We start from the raw sequence: 21,817 nt of genomic DNA on the forward strand, positions 1-21,817 counted from the left end.
GGCAATGGCGAGTGTGTGCGCCTGGAGCTCCACTCCGCCATGGCCGCGCGAAGGGGAGCATGGCCTACATGAGCACGCCGACGTTGGCCCCAGCACGAGTACGCGGCTCATCGAGCAAAGGCGGGGGGCGGCCTCCCGCGGGGTGGCATGCTCGCGCTCCGCACGTGGAGCCAGGGCAGCCTCGCACAGTGGCACAACAGAGCCGGGGAAGAAGGTCGCGGGATCTGGGATTCTGGGGGCTCGGCCAAATTTCAGTCTTCTGTATCTAACAGAGGGGTACATTGGACATAGAGAGAAAAAACTGACACGGTCAAATCAGTCAACTAACAGATGACTAATGAAAATGGACGGCAGTGCCATTTAAAAAAGAAAATTTTAACTTGATGCCAAATAAAAAAGTTCAAATTTTCGAGTGCTAAATATAAAACACTGATTTATTTCCAGTGCCAGATAATTCTCCCATAATGCCGGTTGTGTTAGTGTATACAAGCCCCTATACACTGCAAAACGTCGCAAAACGGAACGGGATGATATAATAACGAAATGACTACTAGTATACTGTATACATAACCCTGCCGTTGGGTTTAAAACATCGGAAAAGAGGCTCTCATCTCCCATTCCTCTTCCTCCTCCATTCCCCAATCCCCTCCAAACACGGGATACGATTATCTCCTGTATTTCCCATTTGCCTATCCAAACATGGGTTCCCTGTCCCACCCCACCTCTCATCCCCCTTGGTGATGCTGATGCAGCAGAATCATCTCAACTCGATAGCATTCTGCTATACTGCTTGGTTTGAGACTTGATAGAAGGAAGGAGCGGTAAGAGCGACGGCCGACGGGAACCGGGAAGGCATGGCGATGGGGTTAGAGGACGGCGACTACGGCGCCTTCATGGAGAAATTCGAGCTGCTGCCTTCGCAATCTCAGCAGCAGCTCCCGCTTCACGGCCTCACCTTCGCTATCAAAGACATGTGAGCAAGTGTCCCCTTCTCCCCCGATAATTTGATCAAGTGTCTCGTCTACAATTTTATCCTCAATTGCTGAAGGCATGCGTATTTGTTCTCTTGTTCTCCAGCTTCGACATCAGCGGCCGTGTCACTGGGTTCGGCAACCCGGACTGGGCGAGGACGCATGCCCCCGCCGGCGCCACCTCCCCCGTCGTCCTGGCGACACTGGCCGCCGGCGCCCTCAGCATCGGCAAGACCATCATGGATGAGATGGCCTACAGGTGATGCCATGCCCATGCCTCCACCTGATACTCGACTTCGTTTCTATCAGACATTCAGACCGAATCACGTCAAGCTGAGGCCACTGAGATTCACTTCAACTTTCACAGCATAAATGGGGAGAACGTGCACTACGGCACGCCGACTAATCCGTGCGCTCCCGATAGAGTTCCTGGAGGATCCTCAAGTGGATCAGCTGTTGCAGTTGGCGCAAAACTCGTCGACTTCGCTCTGGGTCAGCAGTCCCTGCACCAGCCCTTGTCCTGGTTCCTCAAAATTCCTGATTGTTCTCAATCACAGGCTAGCAGCGAATTGATTTGCCTATCATTTCATTTCCCCTTATCTAATGTAGGCACTGACACTGGAGGTAGTGTGAGGGTACCTGCTGCCTATTGTGGCATATTTGGACTCAGGCCTTCCCATGGATTGGTTTCGACAGAGAATGTCATTCCAATGTCACAGATGTTTGACACTGTTGGTGGGTAAATATTTCTCTCCTTTCCCCCCTCGTAGCTTCATCGATTTCAACTTACATGTCCTATTGCTGGCTGCTTCTGTATGAATATAAAATTGAGTCACACATATTGGACTACTTTTTACTTATTCACAAAATAAGAATGTTGTGTTTGCTGCTGGTGTTAAGACTGATGCTGATATTCATTTTACATTGTACAGGGTGGTTTGCTAGAGAGTTATCTACGTTATCTCATGTAAGCAACGTGTTGTTGCCGCTACCTGCTGACAACACTATCAAGCGGCCAACTCATTTTACGATTCCTAAAGACTGTTTTGAAATCTTAGGCTCTTTGAAGGACCAAACATATCCGATTCTCAATGCTTCGGTAGCTAAGAGATTTGGTAGTAAGTAATACTATGAACTCAAATAGCTTAGCCTTAATATTATGCTTCTTTCTCTAAAATTTAAATCCTATCTGCTGTGGATGCCTTTATTGTCACAGACGATGCAGTCGACAATAGGAACCTTGGTGAGTTCGTCTCCAGCAATGTTCCGACTGTTGGGAAATTCATTAGCGATTTCTCCAGAAGCGAAGCACCATCTGTACCTGCTCTGTCTGTTATTTCATATGCCATGCGATGCCTCCAAAGGTTTCACTTACAACTTATTCAAACTATGTAGTAGCAATAATACTAAATATTGTGTAATATTGACTATATAATTTATTATTCCCAAAATATTAAAATAAAAAGGTCGTAAAGATATGCTTTGTGCTTGTCCACTTTATTGTCCATAAAACACACTCCCTCCAATATCACAATATGATATCAACATCTACATTTTGGAAACATTCTTCTATTACTAGAGGGAGTAATTCATATAAATGAACCTGAAGTGGTATAGTTTGGCCTTGTCCCAACAGTTTATAGGTTGTTAATCAACATGAAGTTCTGCACTCACCTCCTCAAGTTACCTATCTTGGATGAGGAAATTAAAACGTGAACATCCTTTTGTCAGGTCTGAATTCAAAGCTAACCATGCAGAGTGGGTCAACTGTGTAAAGCCTAACCTGGGCCCTGGCATCCGAGAGCGGGTGCATGAAGCCATTGCATCAGAAGATGGACCCATGGAGGATTTTCATGTTCTGAAGACTGAATTCAAGTTGGCGCTTTCTGCTCTTATCAAGGTAACACATGGAATTCCTCTGTACCAACTGCATTTGTAAATCAAACAGAAGTGCATAATATATTATTGGCTACCTTATCTGCAGGATGATGGGATCCTTGCGATACCGACAGTTCCTGGTTCTCCACCAAAGCTGTGCATGGAGGCTGTTGCATTAGAAAACTTCCGCGCAAGAGCATTTTCATTGTTGTCGATCGCCGGACTATCTGGGTTTTGCCAGGTATAAAACTGCTGAACCTCGTATGGAATTCAGATGCATTGATTAATGTTGCTGAGTTAATTGGTATTTATGCTGGGCATGGGCTGCAGCTGAGCATTCCACTGGGAGTGCGCCATGGTGTTCCAGTGTCTGTCTCCCTAGTGGCATGCCATGGTGCGGACCGTTTCCTCCTGAGTGTGGCTCAGGAGCTGTATGCGACGCTCAAAGAGGAGACCAGGAAAACCTGGAGCTCACCAGACTCCTCTCTCTGAGCCATCAATCATGATTCGTATGCAAAGTTCAGGTTCCATCGGTTCTCATTCGGCCCGTGTCCTCGACTGCTTGTCGATCTAGCTAGTAGATATTGATGTGGTACAGGTCTACAAGTGTACTCTATCCATTTGTACTGAACAACAACAACAACAACAGCCTGTTCGCTTGCTCGTAAACGATCGTAAATTTCCAGCCGGGAATAGTGTTTTTCTCTCACACCAAATAATCCACGATACGATACGGCCTCCCGAACAGGCTGAGCCATTTGTACTGAAGAGAAAATATATTTTGCCACATAGGCACATACTAGCAATTTGCTGCTTCTGTATGCATATGGTGATAAAGAGTATTTTACTACAAATTCATGCATGTTTGGAAATTGGATCTCTGGAATGGAAAATGACAGCAGTATGAGTGCAAAATTCGTGGCATAGGAATTTGTGTGTGGAGAATTTGTGCATAAAAGAAAAGGGCACATAAAACTGCCGATATCAATATATGTGTGAGAAATGGAGGAACTCAAAAGAAAATTCGTTCACAGACTCGAGAGTTTAATATTTGGTTCATCTCATATGAATAGTACATGTAAAATAGCACATCGCGGAGGACTGCTATCTGGTGTTCCAGCGCCCCTTCGTGGGGCGGAGGCAGATATGGTTGGTTTGGCAATTGTGGTATGTGGATAACCATGGCAGGGAGCAATGACCTAAAACTTGTTTGGTTGGTTTTACTTTAATCCATCTCGATACATTTTGATAGTATAAATTAGAGTATAGCTAAACATGAGAGGATTAGGTTATCCCTCTCATCACCCAATCCCCTTTCACCTAGAGGATTCTTCCCCTATCAGGCCTTGTTTGTTTTGTTCAGGTCCCTTGGTTTGGAGATGAAATGAACAAGGCCTCACCCGGTGGATTTAATCTCCATTCTTTTGCTTTATTTTTGGATTAGCTTGGTTTGGCTATTCTGAATACATATGACACGTTGTGCATGATTTGTGAGCTAATAGCATAAACAATCCGTGTTTCATCTTTAACATTCGGGGAAAAACTAATTCTGTTAAAAAAAATCATAGTAAAAAGCAGGATGAATCCTAGAGAGACCAGAACCTGTACTTTTTTTTTTCGAGAACCTGTGTATCTCTTTCATTCATCGCTGTCAACTTCTTTCAGTTCATCGCCGTGTACCAGCGACATGCGACAATCCTACCCGTTCCTTGGTTCCACAGCGTCCATCGCGGCCGTACGTTGCTTTCCAGCCTTTACCCACAGCCCAGCCTCTCTCGCCGTTATTCCGACTGATGGGGCCCGCAGCCAAACCACCTGCGCTTCGAGCGAGGCTCCGGCGGCCGCATAGAAACGGCTCCGCTTCCGGCCCTAAACCCTCAACCCTAGCCGCGCCGCCCGTCATGTGGCGCCGCCTCCCCACCCGCCGCCTCGCCTCCGCCTTCCTCTCCTCCTCCCCACTCCAGCGCGCCGCCGCCACGCATGGTCCTCCTCTCGAGCGCCATCTCCCCACTACGGTCTCCGGTCTCCTTCCGCCGTCACGCTTGCCCCCGTGGCAGCAGGAGCCGCGGTGGTTCGCCTCCTCCTCCGCGGCGGAGGCTGTGTCCTCGGAGGATGCCGAGGAGCTGCACCACGCGATAGAGGAGATCGTCCGGGCGCAGCCGAGTCAGAATCTGCCTCAACCTCAGTCGGTGGCAGAGGAGCGGCAGGCACCCGGGCGGGGCCACCGTGGCCGGCATAGGAGAAGTGGGCGCGGGCGGCATGTGGAAGTGATGGCGGCGGAGCACGGCATGACGTACCACAGATACACCTCCCTTCGCCGGCGGCAGATCCGCGTCGAGACGGAGGCGTGGGAGCAGGCCGCCAAGGAGTACCGTGAGCTTCTCGCGGACATGTGCGAGCAGAAGCTCGCCCCCAACCTACCCTACATCAAGTCACTCTTTCTTGGCTGGTTCGAGCCGCTGCGGGACCAGATCGCCGCTGAGCAAGAGCTTGTGGCAGACCCCGGGTCCCGGGCCTCGCACGGCCCCTTTTTCAACATGCTCCCTGCAGACATGATGGCTGTCATCACCATGCACAAGCTCATGGGGTTGCTCATGACGGGCAGTGGGGACGGCAGTGTTCGAGTCATCCAGGCCGCGTGCCAGATTGGCGAGGCCATTGAGCACGAGGTGTGTGAATTGTTGCTTGGAGGGTGCTTCTTGACTCGTGGAATTGACGCTTCTTGTTGTTACTTGTTAGTAATGTGAAGTCCATGAACATCGGTGGAGGTTAATATAACGAATTTGTAGACCAAATAAATCTAAATGGGGAGCTAATAATATATCTGTTCTTCTCTCAGTGAACTATTTTTCTTTCATCATGGAAGTAATCTATGGTTAGGCATCATTGCAAAGCAAAAAAAAATTGATTAATATTATTTTAATCAAAGAATGTTTATATCTGCCATAGATGAACTTTGTCAATCATAATTGACAGACAAGCCTCCCTTATTAAATATAAAATTTAACTTCTTGGAGTAATTTAAGGGTAGGAACTATTATTTTTATATTGGTACGGCAGTAATTCAATGGTGCGTTTGGTAATCTGGCAATTTCATATTCTCTGTTTGAACCCAAGTTTGTAGCAATTTTATTAATTTCATGTTCTCTGTCTGAACTCAGTCGTCTAAGTATGAATTTCTAACCAGTGCCCTATGTCTTTGGAGGTGCCATAAATATTATGTATTTCTCATATTTTTTACCTTGTTACTACATTTTATTTGGTTTGAATAAATTTATAGTTTGGTGTCAACTCTTTAACGCATAACCCATTTTAGTGACAATATTTTGTGTCATGGTATCAGATGCTAATAAACCATGGCATATTGTTTTTTTCATCTTTCACTAGGTTCGAATAAACAGATTTCTGGGGAAGACAAGGAAAAAAAGCAACAAAGAAATGGAAAAGGAAGAAGAAGCTGCTGGTGACACAGACATTGCCAAAGAGCAACAGCGTCTAAGAAAGAAAGTCACTGACCTAATGAAAAAGCAAAAGTTACGGCAAGTAAGGAAGATAGTGAAGAATCAAGATAATTCCAGGCCATGGGGTCAAGATGCTCAAGCAAAAGTCTGAATCCTATGTAGATATTTGACTTTGTGTTGTTTTCCGCCCAGCGCCTATTTCGAATTTTGACATTTCCTATTATCCTTTGCTGTTCTACAGGTCGGTAGTCGTTTGATTGAGCTCTTTATGGAAACAGCACATATACAACCACCTGCAAGCCAGTCATCAGATGGTCTGCCTGACATCCGTCCTGCTTTCAGACACGAAATGAGAACAATGGCAAAAGAACAACAGTAATAGTGTTACCTTTCCTTCCTTTACTACAAAATTGATTCTTGATGGTCCATCCATAGGTCATCTAAAAAATTTCAGCCGTTGGATTAACTCCCAGGTTTTATTAGCTGGGAAACGCTTTGATTAGAAAACTATAGGGAAAAGCTGTAGGTTTATTTAATTGCATGTATACTTCCATGTGCTATTATTAAACTATTTTGTCACTTTTTAGAAACTATATACATAGCATACATGTGCTGAAAGGCAATTAAAGATCATTATACATTAGGACATCCTGCAGCTAAATGCTGGCGATATGCTAATTTGAACTACTTCCCATGCAATTTCAGAGCTGTACTGACTATTTATTAAAATATTTTGTCACTTTTTAGAAACTATATACATAGCATACATGTGCTGAAAGGCAATTAAAGATCATTATACATTAGGACATCCTGCAGCTAAATGCTGGCGATATGCTAATTTGAACTACTTCCCATGCGATTTCAGAGCTGTACTGACAAATATATAGCCAGCTAAGTTGTAATGATAACTAGCTTAATATTTTTTCCACTAAATGTAGTTTGTTATTTTGCCTAACCTATATTATCATCTATTTTTAATTTAACAGGAAGAATAGTCGCAGATATGGTGTGATCAAGTGTGATCCACTGGTCCGGCAAGGCTTGGATAGAACAGTTAGTTGACCCTCTTACACAAATCTTGATTTATATTGGAATGTTTTTCTCCTAATTTTGCATTCCTTGGTTACCTGGGCATGTTCTCTTGAACAGGCAAAGCACATGGTCATTCCGTACATGCCTATGTTGATTCCCCCAATCTGTTGGACAGGGTCTGTATTTGTTGCCTATTTTCTTCATTGGTTGTCATATGATGCATCTTACAAATTGGACAGCACTTATGGTTTGGAACTTTGGCTTTTCTTCTGGTATTATTACTTACATAATGTTATTGATGGGAGTAATTGGAAGGACAGCCACCTTTATATTAGTTCAGCGTCTGGTCCTTGTTTATGCTAATAGATTCTGTTTGATCAGACTATTAATTCTATCACTTTGCATTTCTGGATAAGTATTGAAGTTATTCCTATATTTTTAGTAACATAATGCTTATAGTTTTTGCAATGTTAATCTGTCAACTAATTGTTTGGTACCCCTAAAACTTTTTATAGATATGACAAGGGAGCACACCTCTTTTTACCATCATATGTAATGCGCACCCATGGTGCTAGACAACAGAGGGAGGCTGTTAAAAGGGTTCCAAGGGAACAGATGCAATCTGTTTTTGAGGTAGCTTTTTTTTTTTGGTTTCTGACTTGTGCAAATTCGATGAATAATCTTTTATAGCATACCTTCTTAAATTCTTTTATCCATAACAACTATGGGATTTTGAGTCCACATCATGGGATGGTAGAGCTAGACTTGAGGGGGCTCTGAATTGTATTGCCCACCTCAAAGTAACAATTTGCGTGGACCATTTGGTACATTAAATTCAATAATTTATGCAAGAACATGTATACCTCAAATTTCATTGTTTGATGTCCTGTTGGTTTCAGGCCTTGAATACTCTTGGGAGCACGAAGTGGAGAGTTAACAAAAGAGTTCTTAGCATTGTTGACAGAATATGGTCAAGTGGTGGCCGGCTTGCTGACTTGGTTGATCGTACTGATGTGAGTTGTCATTTGTTTTCTCATAAAATTGTTTTATGGCCTGATTTGATGGTGGTAAACTCTAGTATGGGTCTAAACTGAACTGTTTCATATACTCAGGTTCCCTTACCGGAGAAGCCTGACACTGAAGATGAAACCTTGCTAAAGAACTGGAAGTGGCACTTGAAGTCAGTCAAGAAGGAGAACAGTGAAAGGCATTCTCAGAGATGTGATGTTGAACTCAAACTTGCTGTAAGAGTCTAAGGGGTCTTGCTATCCATTGTGGTGCCACATTTTATTCGATCTTTTACTGTTTCATTTCATCTAATGCATACATATTCATTACAGGTTGCTAGAAAAATGAAGGATGAAGAGGGATTTTACTATCCACACAACCTTGATTTTAGAGGTCGGGCTTATCCAATGCATCCTTACCTGAACCACTTGGGTTCGGATCTTTGTCGAGGGATTCTAGAGTTTGCTGAAGGTCGGCCACTTGGCAAGTCAGGCTTGCGTTGGCTGAAGATACACCTAGCAAATTTGTATGCTGGTGGTGTTGATAAGTTGTCATATGATGGCCGGATTGCATTTACTGAGAATCATTTGGAGGAAATATTTGATTCTGCTGATAGGCCTTTAGAAGGCAAACGATGGTGGCTTGGTGCTGAAGATCCATTCCAGTGCCTGGCAGTATGCATGAATCTTACTGAAGCTTTAAGAAGCTCATCTCCAGAAACAACAATCTCACATATTCCTGTGCACCAGGTATTGATATTCTGTTCGAGCAAATCATTTTCCTTCTCAATTTTTTGAAGAGCAAATATAGGTGGAGATACTTTTTTTCCAGATGTAAAATATCACTGTAGGGACCCACTCAACATATGTTTTATCTTTAAAATGTTGATCCAGGAAATTTATCCCAATTTGAAATTTCCATTAACTTTTTTTAATATTTTAGGATGGCTCTTGTAATGGCCTGCAACACTATGCAGCACTTGGAAGGGATAAGGTTAGTTCATACCTGAATAGATTCAGTTGTTCTCGTTGATATTTTTTTTGTCATTGCTATGGGTAACTTGCTACCTAATTTTTCTTGTTAAGTGACCTTTTTTATTAAATTTTTCCTAGTTGGGAGCCATTGCTGTCAACTTAGTCACTGGAGAAAAGCCTGCAGATGTTTACACTGGAATAGCAACCAGGTATGTATTTTGTGTCAATTATATTTTGAATTGTAAGTCTGTAACTTGTTCATTGTGGTGCTTGATGTGCTTTGGGAACATGTAGCAGTCTATATTTTGCATTAGTCTATCCTCCCATATTCACCCATCTGTTCTGTGCGGTCTTTATGGGTGCTGGGAATCACTTACCGCAACATATCTAAATAATCATGTGACCACATTTGATTTCATAAAATGCTTTAGAAAAAGAAAGGACCAAATACAATTGAGGTGTAATTAATTTGTTTTAATTCCCCCGTCCAAAGTTATTAATGAGGATCAGCAAGGCACTAGGTACCAGCTGCTTTTACTACTTTCTAGATATATCCAGATTATTCCTGATTGTGAGTCAATCTTGGCAATTCATGTGACCTTACGTGATATGTCCTACAAAGCATGATGTCTTGTTGTCATCTGGTGCCCAGGTGACCCACCTGGGGTTCCTTTCTGAAAATATCCTTTTAACCTTTAGAATTTGTGAACTATTATTATTGAAGTCTCGTCACGAAATATCCCATGGGTTCAAAATTGATATGTTATTATGTCTTTGTAAGACTGTTGTGATGCTTCTTTAGTCTTTGTTACCAGTGTTGTCTGTTACTAAGAGCTTGGACCCTAAACCCTAGCCCTAAATCATCATAAACCCTAAATCTAAATCTTTATTTGGGTATCATTTTACTATTCATTTCTTCATCTTGATGCAACAGTTGACTAGCTAAGTTATATTATTTTGTATTCATAATGATGAATCTGTTGTGCTCCAGGGTGGTCGAAATTATGAGGATGGATGCACAAAAAGATCCTTCTATAGATCCTGATGTAGCTCGTGCTCGTCTGATAGTTGATCAGGTGTTGGTTTTTTTTATCAGCATTCATATAAATTTTTAGTTGTTACTACATATTGCCTTATAAGATAGATAAGTTGATGGTCGAAAGTTGAAAAAATCGCATAAAAAAAAAGACATATATGGGCAGGCACTACAGGTGGAAGCCTTGATGCATGATATCATTTACAGGTGTCTTCATGCTAAACCAGCTAGGACCCTTCGATTTTTTATTTATTCTATGAATTTGCAATTGAATATTTTTGTTATTATTACATGCTTGCTAAATTATTTCCTAAGGGACACCCTTTTAAATGTTTGAACAGTTAACAGACTGATTAACTATTGTTGCTGAAGAATGAGGATTACCATATTGTTCATAATGCGTTTTAGGAATCGATGCAAAACCCAGCTGATCTATTTATCTATTAGTAGCGTGGCACTTCTTTATTGGGAACCGTGGGAGTTTTCACTTGATGTAGAATCCTTCTGCCTAGTTGGGTATTTTGTAATTAGATCTACATTAAGTTGTATACTGTAGAAAGTTTGTTAGCTCCATAGAGAATAATTGAAAGTTATGGGTCTAGTGTTTAGTGTTTACTTGTTAGTTTTATTTAATGACTTATTTATCTAATGCAGGTTGATAGAAAATTGGTGAAGCAAACTGTGATGACATCTGTGTATGGTGTCACCTATGTCGGAGCACGTGAACAAATAAAAAGAAGACTAAAGGAGAGGGGGGTTATTCCTGATGAAGCGGAACTGTTTGGTGCATCATGCTATGCTGCTAAGGTGGAAGATCCTATCCAGTGAAGTTGTTTAGATTCCCTGTTCTATATGTCTAATCATCATTTTTTTTATCCTTGATAGGTTACTCTTACAGCACTTGGTGAGATGTTTCAAGCTGCCCGTGGTATCATGAACTGGCTTGGTGACTGTGCCAAGGTATGAGCCATAGTATCATATCTCTCTTTTGACATATTCATTACACTGTTCAGTATTGCATCCATTTTAGAACCATGTTTGGGCAGTTTCAGTGTGTCAAGGCATAGAGATCTGACCTTTTTGCAGTTAATTGCAGTTGTGGAAGGCTGTGAGAAATCTTTTGGGGTTTCTTTTTTTATTATTATTATAAACAGTTTAGTACAGTATATGAAACCTAGATAAGTTTTCATTGACTAAATGTTTGCTGATTATTTGTGTTAACATGCTGTGTATTCTGATGATTTATTTCCCAAGAATACACCAGTGAAATGAGTGGCTTTAATATTAACAGAGGCAAAATAAAAACTATAAAGACTTCAACCTCCTGTACACCATAATTGGCGTGAACTGTAGTTAGGCTTAAAAGACTTGAATGAATGAAAACGACTTGTGAGGATTTGTATTACTCAAGGTGAATCATTCTCAATTAGCATTCAGCTCTGATGTCCGTTAGTGGTCTGCTTTAGAGGGCAACATATGTTCTCTTTGTAATGGAGTTTTCATGATATACATCTGTGCCAACCTATTTTTGCATGACAGGTAATTGCTTGTGAAAATGAACCAGTGAGATGGACGACTCCTCTTGGGCTCCCAGTTGTGCAACCATATCGCAAACTTGGGAGGCATCTTGTAGGTGTTTCAGTAGAATTGTTTTATTCTTGATCTCCTGTTCTTTTGACACTCTAGGGAGGAAATAGTCATGTTCTTGTTATTGACTTTGATATTAATGTTTGCCTTGTAGATTAAAACGTCACTGCAGGTTTTGACCCTTCAGCGGGAGACTGATAAGGTACACTGTTTTTTGCATTTGGCTTGTTAAAATAAGTGGCCATTGGTTACTAGCTGCTGATTGAAATGTCCATTGTGATGGTATGGACTTGCGGCTTGTCAAGTGTCAGAAAGGTCTCACTGTTTAACTTATGGGTTCATCTTTGGAAATCTTGTGGTACACCTAGGTGGAAGTTCCAACCACAGGTGGAACATAAGAGCACCTGATTTTGGCCATCTAAATTTTGTGACCTCATCTCTCTTCTTTTGCTAGAGTTATATGACCACACGGGGAGATAGAATGGCATTTTGAAGTATCTCATCCTTTTTTTTTGAGTTAGGCCCAGCTGCTTTAGTTGGCTCCTGATCTGTTGCCATTTTTAGTCTCATGGATATGTTCCATTAATAGCTAATGGTAGGAGATCACTCTCTCTTTTCATAACAGTGCTTTCTGTTTGGATACCTGGGAACTTAAGAGGCAAGGGACTAGTACTATGCATCATTGTATCTCTCTCTTCTTTTACCTATAAAATGGGCTGCTAATCAAACGAGTAGCTGAGACTCGAGACACTTATGAATTGTAGTGGTTTGGTCATTTGAATTGTGGTGGTCTATTTGCTACCATGGTCACTGTACTTATGTTGGAGTATACTTAATAATTAATCAGTCAACCAGGTTATGGTGAAGCGGCAGAGGACAGCTTTCCCTCCAAACTTTGTGCATTCTCTTGATGGCTCTCATATGATGATGACTGCTGTTGCTTGCAAAAGGCAAGGTCTGAATTTTGCAGGTTAGTGCTTTTCATTATTTTCAACAACAACAACAACAACATAGCCTTTCAGTCCCAAGCAAGCTGGGGTAGGCTAGAGTTGAAACCCACCAAGAGCCCTAAGTCACGGTTCAGGCACTTCAATAACTGCTTTCCAAGTACTCCTATTCAAACATAGATCTATAGGTATATCCCAAGCTTTCAAATCTCTTTTTATTGCCTCTCATGCCAATTTCGGTCTTCCTCTACCTCTCCTCATATTATTAGCTTGGCTTAGGACTCTACAATGCACTGGTGTCTCTGGAGGTCTCCTTTGGACATGGCCAAACCACCTCAACCGATGTTGCATAAGCTTTTCTTCAATTGGTGCTACCTCTAGGCGATCACGTATATCATCGTTCCGAACTTTGTCCATTCTTGTGTGACCGCAAATCCATCGCAACATACGCATTTCTGCAACACTCAGTTGTTGACCATGTCGAATCTTTGTAGGCCAACATTCTGCTCCATACAACATAGCCGGTGTAATCGCCGTTCTATAGAACTTGCCTTTTAGCTTTTGTTGCCAGAAGCTTGTCGCAACTTAATCCACCCTGCTTTGATTCTATGGCTAACGTCCGCATCAATATCTCCATCACTCTGGAGCGCTTTTCATTATTTTCAAGGATAACATTTTCTTGATAGGTTCTGGAGAGTTTTAGTAGGCCCTTTGTAAATCATGTGATGGTAGAAGTGAGTTATTGTTGATCTTTTTCCTAAATCCATGCAGGAGTTCATGATTCATATTGGACCCATGCCTGTGATGTTGATACAATGAATAAAATACTTCGGGAAAAGTTTGTGGAACTCTATGGTACACCTATTTTGGAAAATGTATGTAGCTCTTGTCCCAGCTGTTAGCAGAGATTGAACAATGTCTATCTTGGTTTACAATTGTTTGGTTGAAAATTGATAAATTTCATTTTTTAACTAACATATTTTCGATGCAGTTATTGGAGAGTTTCGAGAAATCTTTCCCTAAATTAAAGTTCCCACCGTTGCCGGAGAGGGGAGACTTCGATATGAAGGAAGTCCTCGAGTCTCCGTATTTTTTCAACTAGCACAACTATGGTAACAGTCTATACACGTTGCTGCCCGGACATATCTGAGTTCTTAGTGTAGAGCCACCAACTCGAATGATGAAGCTAGGTCTTTACTGGCTGATGTGCCACCACCAACTAGGCATCATACATGAACATAACCCCAAGAATGGCTTTGCAGAAGTACACAGAAGATATTCTCACTGAGCTGCACGGGTCGGTACTCTGAGCACTCACAAATGCATCGGCATTATTATCGCCTTGAAGATGGCAATGAGTTTTGTGGATTTATGCAAACATCAAACAAGCTTCTACTGGGTTTCAACGCTAGCCTACCCCAACTTATTTGAGACTTAAATGCTTGTTGTTGTATGCAAACATCAAACAAGCTGAATAAAAGCGGGAACCATGCCAAAGTTCAACGAGGGTGGGGGCTGTCAACATTTCAAAGGATCTGGGATCCCTGTAAATGTAATTATGTAATTTTTGTCTTCTATTGTTTTAATTTTTCTTGATCTTGGACTGTCGAGTGAAATTCAGCTGACCGGTAGTTTGTCGGCTGGTGCTGACGAAAGATTATTTCTTACTTTGTACGTAGTTGAATAATATAATTTAGTAATAAAGTGATATACAGCCTGTTCGGTTGGCTGGTTCATATCGTTGCTGGTTCGTGAAGAAGTACTGCCAGCTGGTTTGTGTGAGAGAAAAATACTATTCTGATTAAAAATTTATGATTGTTTACGATAAGCCACAGTTAAATGAACAGACTGATAGTGGTTTCCTTTTAGATCTGCATAAAGTTGGACCTTTTTTTTTCTTCATTGAGTAAAAAGAACGGAAACTATCTGTAAGATGCAAATACTGATTTTCCCTTTTTTTTTTTTTGGTTGTGTGCGAATTGCGAGTTCGTAGCTGATTTTCCCTTTTTTTTTTTGGTTGTGTGCGAATTGCGAGTTCGTAGCGAGATTTCTGTACTACTCCGTATGTGGATGATGCATTCTTTAGTTAGGCTCCGTTTGCTTCTCTTATAATATGTATTTTTCAGTTTGTTTTTTTAATCGGAATAATATTTTTTTTTTACAATAAATCAGTTAGAACAGTGTTGCGGTTTATTTTTTCAGCGCAGCGAAAGGGGCCTTAATACAATTAGACATCTCATTCAATCACTGTCGGTGTTTTGCTGCTTGTTTTGTTTAGCGTTTTGCTCGTCTAAAATGTCATCAACGATTAAAAAAAATCGTAACTACTATCCAGGCTTCAAGCAATTTTTATCTATTAATTACTCACTTAGAACTATACTTCGCCATGCAGTCTGAGGCACGACGGCACGGCACGAAGCCTGTTTTTTAGCCCGACACGAGCACGGCCCCGCACGAAGGCTAGCGGGCCTGGGCTGGCCTGGCCCGGAGTAGCAGGCCGTGCCTGGGCCTTACCCCAGGCACGTGGGCCGGCACGGCACGGCCTGCTACAGTCGAGCTGGCCCGCTAGCGGCCCGCCTGCGGCCTCCGAGGCCTCTCCGCGCCCCTAGCTCACCTCCCCGGCTCCCCCTCCCCTCCTCGCCTCCCCTAACCCTATCTCATTTCCCCAATTCCCCGGTCGTCGACGCCGTCCCCCTTTCCCCTTTTCCCTAGCCGCGAGCAGCATCGGCCATCGGCGTTGCCTTCCCCTCTCCTCTCCCAGGCGTTTATACCCTCTCCCTCTCTACGGCGTGCTCGGCATCGCGCGGCCGCGCCTCGCCCTTCTCCGCTCCGCCCCGCGCCCTCGCGACCTCCCTCTCCGCTCCACTCATCCACGCACCACGCCCCTCCAACCTCCTCGCGACCTCCCTCCTCTATCTCTCCAGACAGTGGTGGCAGCGGCGCCGCCCTCCCCCACCCTTTTCCTCCCTCTCCCTCAGATCCGACGAGCAGCCAACGACGGTGGCACCCTCTTCCTTAGATCCGGTGAGCAAGCGACGGTGGCGCCCTCCCCCACCCTCTTCCTCCCCTCTCCCTTAGATCTGGCGAGCCAGCGACGGTGGCGCCCTCCCCCACCCTCTTCCTCCCCTCTCCCTCAGATCTGGCGAGCCAGCGACGGTGGCGCCCTCCCCCACCCTCTTCCTTCCCTCTCCCTCAGATCAGGCGAGCCAGCGACGGTGGCGCCCTCCCCCATCCTCTCCTCCCCTCTCCCTCAGATCCGGCGAGCCAGCGACGGTGGCGCCCTCCCCCACCCTCTTCCTTCTCTCTCCCTCAGATCCGGCAAGCCAGCGACGGTGGTGCCCTCCCCCACCCTCTCCCTCAGATCCGGCAAGCCCAAGGTAGCCCAGGCGGTGGCATCTACTGTGGGCGCGCTCACCGATGGCGGATCTAGGGTTCAAGCGCGCACAGCCATCTTTCGCCCGCACGGCCCCACCTCCAGGGCGAGCGCGCCGGTGGCGGCCGCCGCCTCCCGTGGCGCCATGCCTCCTGCTCTCCCCTTCCCTCTTTCGTGGGCCTCGGGCTGGCACGGCTTGTGAAAATGGCCGTGCCTCGCGGGCCGGCCCGGCACGGAAATCGGCCCATAGGGCCGTGCCTGGGCCGGAGGCCAGGCCCGTGGCCCGGGGAGCACGGCGTGCCGTGCCCGCCTGTTGGCTATCGGGCCGTGCTGGCACGGGCCCGTGCCGGGCCGGCCCGTTGGCCATATATACTTAGAACTGCAATAAAAATAATTACTGCTGTGGCATAAGGTTGTTTTATACTGTAGGTGCTCTCGCATAGTTCCAGTGCTTGCATCGCAGCAGACTGGAGCAGCGTTATCCTCCATGCCGTGCCGTGCGATCGAAGACCAACGGCGGCGATCCTTTAAACACGTTGCAGATTATCACTCCCACGTCATCGTCCCCACCTCGTCGTCTACCTCCTGACTTGCTGTTCTTCTCCGTCGCGTCACGTTACAGCGGGCAGCCAGCCAGGGCGCGCGGCCCCGAGAGAAGACGTGGTAGCGGAAGCGGCGGCGTGGAGGGATGATCTCGCAGTTCTTCGTGCTGTCGCAGCGCGGCGACCACATCGTCTTCCGCGACTGTAAGATCTGGATCCCGTCACGTCCCCCGCCGCCCGATCTGGGCGGAATATTTTTTGTTGCTTATTATTCGCTGCGATCCTGAGCTGATTCGGTGGAAGCTTTCTGCGGGCGTTTGTGGGGTTGGGTGCAGATCGCGGCGAGGTGCCCAAGGGCAGCGCGGAGATCTTCTTCCGGAAGGTGAAGTTCTGGAACGACGACGAGGCAGAGGAGGCGCCCCCCGTCTTCGTACGTTTCTGTTAGTTGCTCCCGCTCTCTTATTCAGACTGCAAATTTTGATGAACATCGGTAGACAACTTAGCAGTACTTGTGATGCTTGCCTCTTGTCAGCTGAATGATGTGCTTGCAAGCTTGTGGTTTAATCGGGACTAGCACTTTGATTATGTGAAATGTGTGCATTTATAAACCGATAAGCGGCGTCAAATTGTTGATTGCGCAGCCGTACCTTAGAAATTGTGATGGACATGCAGCAGAAGTTCAGCTGTGTGTAATTGTAATTTCCTTTCATGTTATGCTGCCACCCATTATCTGTTACTATCAGGTACCGTGCAATCTGCAATGGACTATTTTTACTATAGCTACTCTATAACTGTATAGGTTTAACGGGAACTATGCTTATCAAGGAAAGCAAATTGCTATCCAATGAAAAATGGTTTGTAGTGTGATGTGCAGTTGTCTCTGTATCAGTTGTGTATGAAGCCTTCAGTGGATCATTTTGAAATTTTAATCTTTGACTTAAAACAGTACGTTGGCATATAAAACACTTGATTAAACTGAAAGAATAGTAGTCAGTTCATGTGTGTATGAAAAGACAGTGATTCCACCTGTGATCTGCTTGTTGGTGTGTTGCTTTACTATTTGATCTGACAATCGATATTTTTACTTTTTACTATGACAGAATGTTGATGGGATTAATTATATTCATGTCAAGGTCGCCGGACTATTTTTTGTGGTAACCACAATGGTTAATGTTTCCCCATCCCTTCTCTTGGAACTTCTTCAAAGGATTGCACGTGTTACAAAAGATTATCTCGGCGTTCTTAATGAAGATTCACTGCGGAAGAATTTTATTTTGGTGTATGAATTGCTTGATGAAGTCATTGTAAGTACTCTACACCATCTTTCCTCATGCCATTCTGAACTCATATCCTTTGTGACCTGGTTTTTAGGTCACTAGCAAAGCTTAATGTGTGATCTTTAATAAAGAAGTTGTTGGCTTCCATACTCCATAGTGATTAGTATAATTCATCTGTTTATGGGAATGCTTACTACCATCTTCTGTTAGCATCTGTATGGTTTTGCTAACAAGTTGAATTGTGCAATCAGGACTTTGGATACCCACAAACAACCTCTACTGAGGTTCTGAAGTCGTACATATTCAATGAACCCATTATGGTTGATGCTGGAAGGCTGCCACCGCTTGGTCCTGCTGCTATGTTCATGGTAACGTTTCTGCACATTACTGCAAGAAACATAACATTAGGGTTTCTTCACCGAGGAACATGTGTTCCAATGCTATTTGGGTAATTGCATAGTTTCATTTGACATCCTTGTCTTTTGCAGCAAGGCACAAAGCGTATGCCTGGTACAGCTGTTACAAAATCTGTGGTTGCTACTGAGCCAGGGGGGAAGAAGAGGGAGGAAATTTTTGTTGATATCATTGAGAGGATAAGTGTGACATTCAGTTCAAGTGTAAGTACCGGTCTATGTCATGCCTTGTCGTCACTAATTGTTTTCTCTTCAACATCTCAAGATATTCTGCCTTTTTTTTCCTTTTCTTTTCATGACATCCTTTATGTATGTCCTGAATTTGTGGTTCTAAATGTTTTAGATAGTGATGATGCCCACTGCAAAATAATTTTTCATATATCATCATCTAATTTTGGTTTGCTGTTGGATTGTTGCCTTTACTGCCAGAAACTACCCTCTTTGCCATTTGTTCCTTATATCACTACTGTTAAAGTAGCTTCTGTGTTCACTATTTTTAGCTGGAATAAATAAAGATGACAGTCACTAGTGCATTGCTTTTATACTATGATACTCCAAATCCATGGGGTAGGGGGCCATTGAGATGAGTTATGACCATTTACTTCTCAATCTTATATATCTTGTGATATGATCTTCGTCCACTTAATGGTGCATTAGATCTACTAAATTCACTCGAGTTACTAAAGCCCAGTTCATTTTGTTACCTCATTTATTTTCCTGTGTTATGCTCTCTCATAGTATTGTTTTTCATGGAGCACTAATAGGCCAGTTGTTTCATGACTTCATTTTTCATTTCCGTCAAACAGGGCTATATACTTACATGTGAGATTGACGGAACAATTCAAATGAAAAGTTACCTCACTGGTAATCCCGAAATCCGTCTTGCTCTCAATGAGGATTTGAGCATTGGAAGAACTGGATCTTCATATGGTACGTCATTAACTTTTCCTTTGACAACTAGCTTAGGAAAACTATAATCTGAATGATGTATGGATATGACACAAGAAATATATTTCTCCTTGTTCGTCTTTCATGATGCTCTGTTGCTGTAACATTGGAGACCAGTCTATGATAAGCTTATAATGTTTCACTCATTCTGGAACTCATAATGTGATGAGTTATTCAATGCATACATTAAAGCAGTTACTAGTCACTATACTTATTTGCATTCCAAAGTGTTTTTGCACAAGTGATCCTTTAACTTGAACCTACTCACCACTTTAACCTCACTTATTTTTTTAGCATGCCAGTATTTCTGTCTCATTGTCATGGATATATTTCCGAATGCTGATCACATACAATATTACAATTTTTAATGCCAGATTACAGAAGTTCTTCTGGAGGAGGAACAGTCATTCTTGATGATTGCAACTTCCATGAGTCAGTACATCTGGACAGTTTTGACATTGACAGAACTTTGACTCTAGTAAGTACTCAAATAAGCTCTTCTGTCTGTCTGTCTGTCTGTTTGTTTTTTTGCAGAACACAAGCATTCTATTTACAGTTTATTACTTAAGCAACATTAGTGAACTTATACTTAGCATTGCAATATTGCATAGATACCACATGATGGAGAATTTGCTGTAATGAACTACCGGATGACCCAAGAATTTAAGCCGCCGTTCCGTGTAACCGCTCTAATTGAAGAAGCTGGACCATCGAGGGTATGGAATGCTTGTCTTGCTATTAGGCATTGATGAAAACTATGATTCAGTTTGGTGACACTACAGTTCTTTTATATCTACACAGGCTGAAGTTCTACTGAAAATAAGAGCAGACTTCTCCGCAAATGCCACTGCTAACACAATCACAGTACAAATGCCAGTGCCATCATACACAATGAGGTCAACTAGAGTTATATCTTTGTTCCTATGAAGTTAAAAAAAATTGAAATATTGACTGATGCTTTTTTGGTTAACTAAATTTCCCCATCCGGGTTACATTGCAGAGCGAGTTTTGAGTTGGAAGCTGGAGCAGTTGGACAGACAACCGATTTCAAGGAAGGATCCAGGAGACTTGAGTGGAATCTCAAGAAGGCAAGTGCCAACAAGGATATGTACATCTTGCATAGGAATAGGATGATATGCATTTGCATTGTTAACTTCAAATTACTAACCAGTTTGCTGTAGCTTGCTAAAACAATTCTAACTTTACACTACAGATTGTTGGTGGTTCTGAGCACACCCTTCGTGCAAAGCTGACATTTTCTCAGGAGTCACATGGTACATGTTTTTTTGAAGCACTAATTGTATACCCTGACCTGGCATTCTGGCAACATCATGTAATTTCCTGTTAGGCAACTTGCCGTGACATTCCCCTTTGTCAAATGCAGGAAATATCACAAAGGAAGCTGGCCCAGTGAATATGAATTTCACTATACCGATGTACAATGCATCAAAGTTGCAGGTAAGGCCGTCTACTGTGTATGGTACTTTTGTGGATTGTACCTATTGGCACTACAGGGCTTTAGAGTGTTTTGTTCTCCACTATTAAAACTGTTTGCCTAATCATTGTGACATGATTAATTATCTTTAGTTCATTTCTGAAACTTGTCTCTACAAGGTGCTATACACTTTTGGATATGTAGTTTTTATGATCCTCCAAGGCCTTGAGTGCTCAAAAACATTGGCATGCAGAATTATTGCAGAATGTTTCTGATCAACTATTAACTGTATTATTACTCTCCTGCAGGTCAGGTATCTTCAGATAGCAAAGAAATCAAAGGCATACAACCCTTACAGATGGGTGCGATATGTAACACAAGCTAACTCCTACGTAGCTCGTCTATGAGGAACCCGCATCTGTACACTTGTTTCCAGTCCAATTTTTTGTGTAATATTTGAGCTTTATCATGGACAGAGTGATATGTATTTGTAACTTTATAGTGGAATTCACAATACCGCTCAGCTCCCGCAGTTGAACGCATTTGTAGTATCATTTCTTTTTCTCATGCAATGTGCAGAAGAATGATTCATGTTTTTTGCTGCGAAATGTATGAAGTTCTTGTTCATGGCACTTGTGGGACATTGGGAGGTTTTGTCGAAGTCAGAGTCACAGCAACAGCATAACCCTGTGCTCCTCTCCATATATCAGCAGATTTATTTAATAATGCAAGCTATTTTTTGTACCATGTAGTAGGAACAAAATATATTAAATGATTGTAAAAACAGTTGTTTGAAATTTAAAGCTTCAAGAATTATTTATAAGTCAAAATATAGAGTTTATTTGAGAAAAGGAGCGGATTCTAAACAGATCATAAAATCTCATCTTGTCACTTGCAGCTTAAAGATTCATAAGAAAATGGGCAGTGAGGTGACA

At 43.0% G+C, this 21,817-nt stretch overlaps 2 protein-coding genes across 6 annotated transcripts; both read left to right on the top strand.

The window, feature by feature from the left end:
- Positions 1-635: 635 nt before the first annotated feature.
- On the top strand, positions 636-14,624 carry LOC136542621 (DNA-directed RNA polymerase 1B, mitochondrial-like). 4 transcript variants are annotated; one of them, XM_066535135.1, is made up of 27 exons: positions 637-973; positions 1,078-1,230; positions 1,339-1,463; positions 1,581-1,706; positions 1,904-2,089; positions 2,188-2,335; positions 2,703-2,871; positions 2,956-3,090; positions 6,237-6,455; positions 6,552-6,685; positions 7,297-7,363; positions 7,460-7,518; positions 7,858-7,975; positions 8,242-8,355; positions 8,455-8,586; positions 8,683-9,099; positions 9,293-9,343; positions 9,463-9,533; positions 10,316-10,400; positions 11,015-11,167; positions 11,246-11,320; positions 11,900-11,989; positions 12,102-12,149; positions 12,803-12,917; positions 13,666-13,769; positions 13,886-14,006; positions 14,157-14,624. In XM_066535135.1, exons 1-26 carry the CDS (start codon positions 855-857, stop codon positions 13,994-13,996), a joined length of 3,324 nt encoding a protein of 1,107 aa, XP_066391232.1. In that variant the 5' UTR covers positions 637-854; the 3' UTR covers positions 13,997-14,006; positions 14,157-14,624. The 4 variants fall into 4 exon arrangements, 3 of the variants coding, with proteins under 3 accessions (XP_066391232.1, XP_066391230.1, XP_066391233.1); XM_066535133.1 differs by having other exon boundaries at positions 13,886-14,624; XR_010780747.1 differs by lacking the exons at positions 13,886-14,006; positions 14,157-14,624 and having other exon boundaries at positions 636-973; positions 12,795-12,917; positions 13,666-13,699.
- A 2,177-nt stretch (positions 14,625-16,801) lies between these two features.
- On the top strand, positions 16,802-21,509 carry LOC136542623 (AP-4 complex subunit mu-like). 2 transcript variants are annotated; one of them, XM_066535137.1, is made up of 13 exons: positions 16,802-17,013; positions 17,145-17,239; positions 17,910-18,113; positions 18,338-18,454; positions 18,575-18,703; positions 19,306-19,429; positions 19,822-19,925; positions 20,059-20,163; positions 20,249-20,343; positions 20,448-20,535; positions 20,661-20,721; positions 20,832-20,905; positions 21,191-21,509. In XM_066535137.1, exons 1-13 carry the CDS (start codon positions 16,956-16,958, stop codon positions 21,287-21,289), a joined length of 1,353 nt encoding a protein of 450 aa, XP_066391234.1. In that variant the 5' UTR covers positions 16,802-16,955; the 3' UTR covers positions 21,290-21,509. The 2 variants fall into 2 exon arrangements, with proteins under 2 accessions (XP_066391234.1, XP_066391235.1); XM_066535138.1 differs by lacking the exon at positions 16,802-17,013 and having other exon boundaries at positions 17,145-17,249.
- Positions 21,510-21,817: the final 308 nt, after the last annotated feature.

This window comes from Miscanthus floridulus, chromosome 3 (assembly GCF_019320115.1).
Source record: "Miscanthus floridulus cultivar M001 chromosome 3, ASM1932011v1, whole genome shotgun sequence".
In the NCBI taxonomy this organism is placed as follows: domain Eukaryota; kingdom Viridiplantae; phylum Streptophyta; class Magnoliopsida; order Poales; family Poaceae; genus Miscanthus; species Miscanthus floridulus.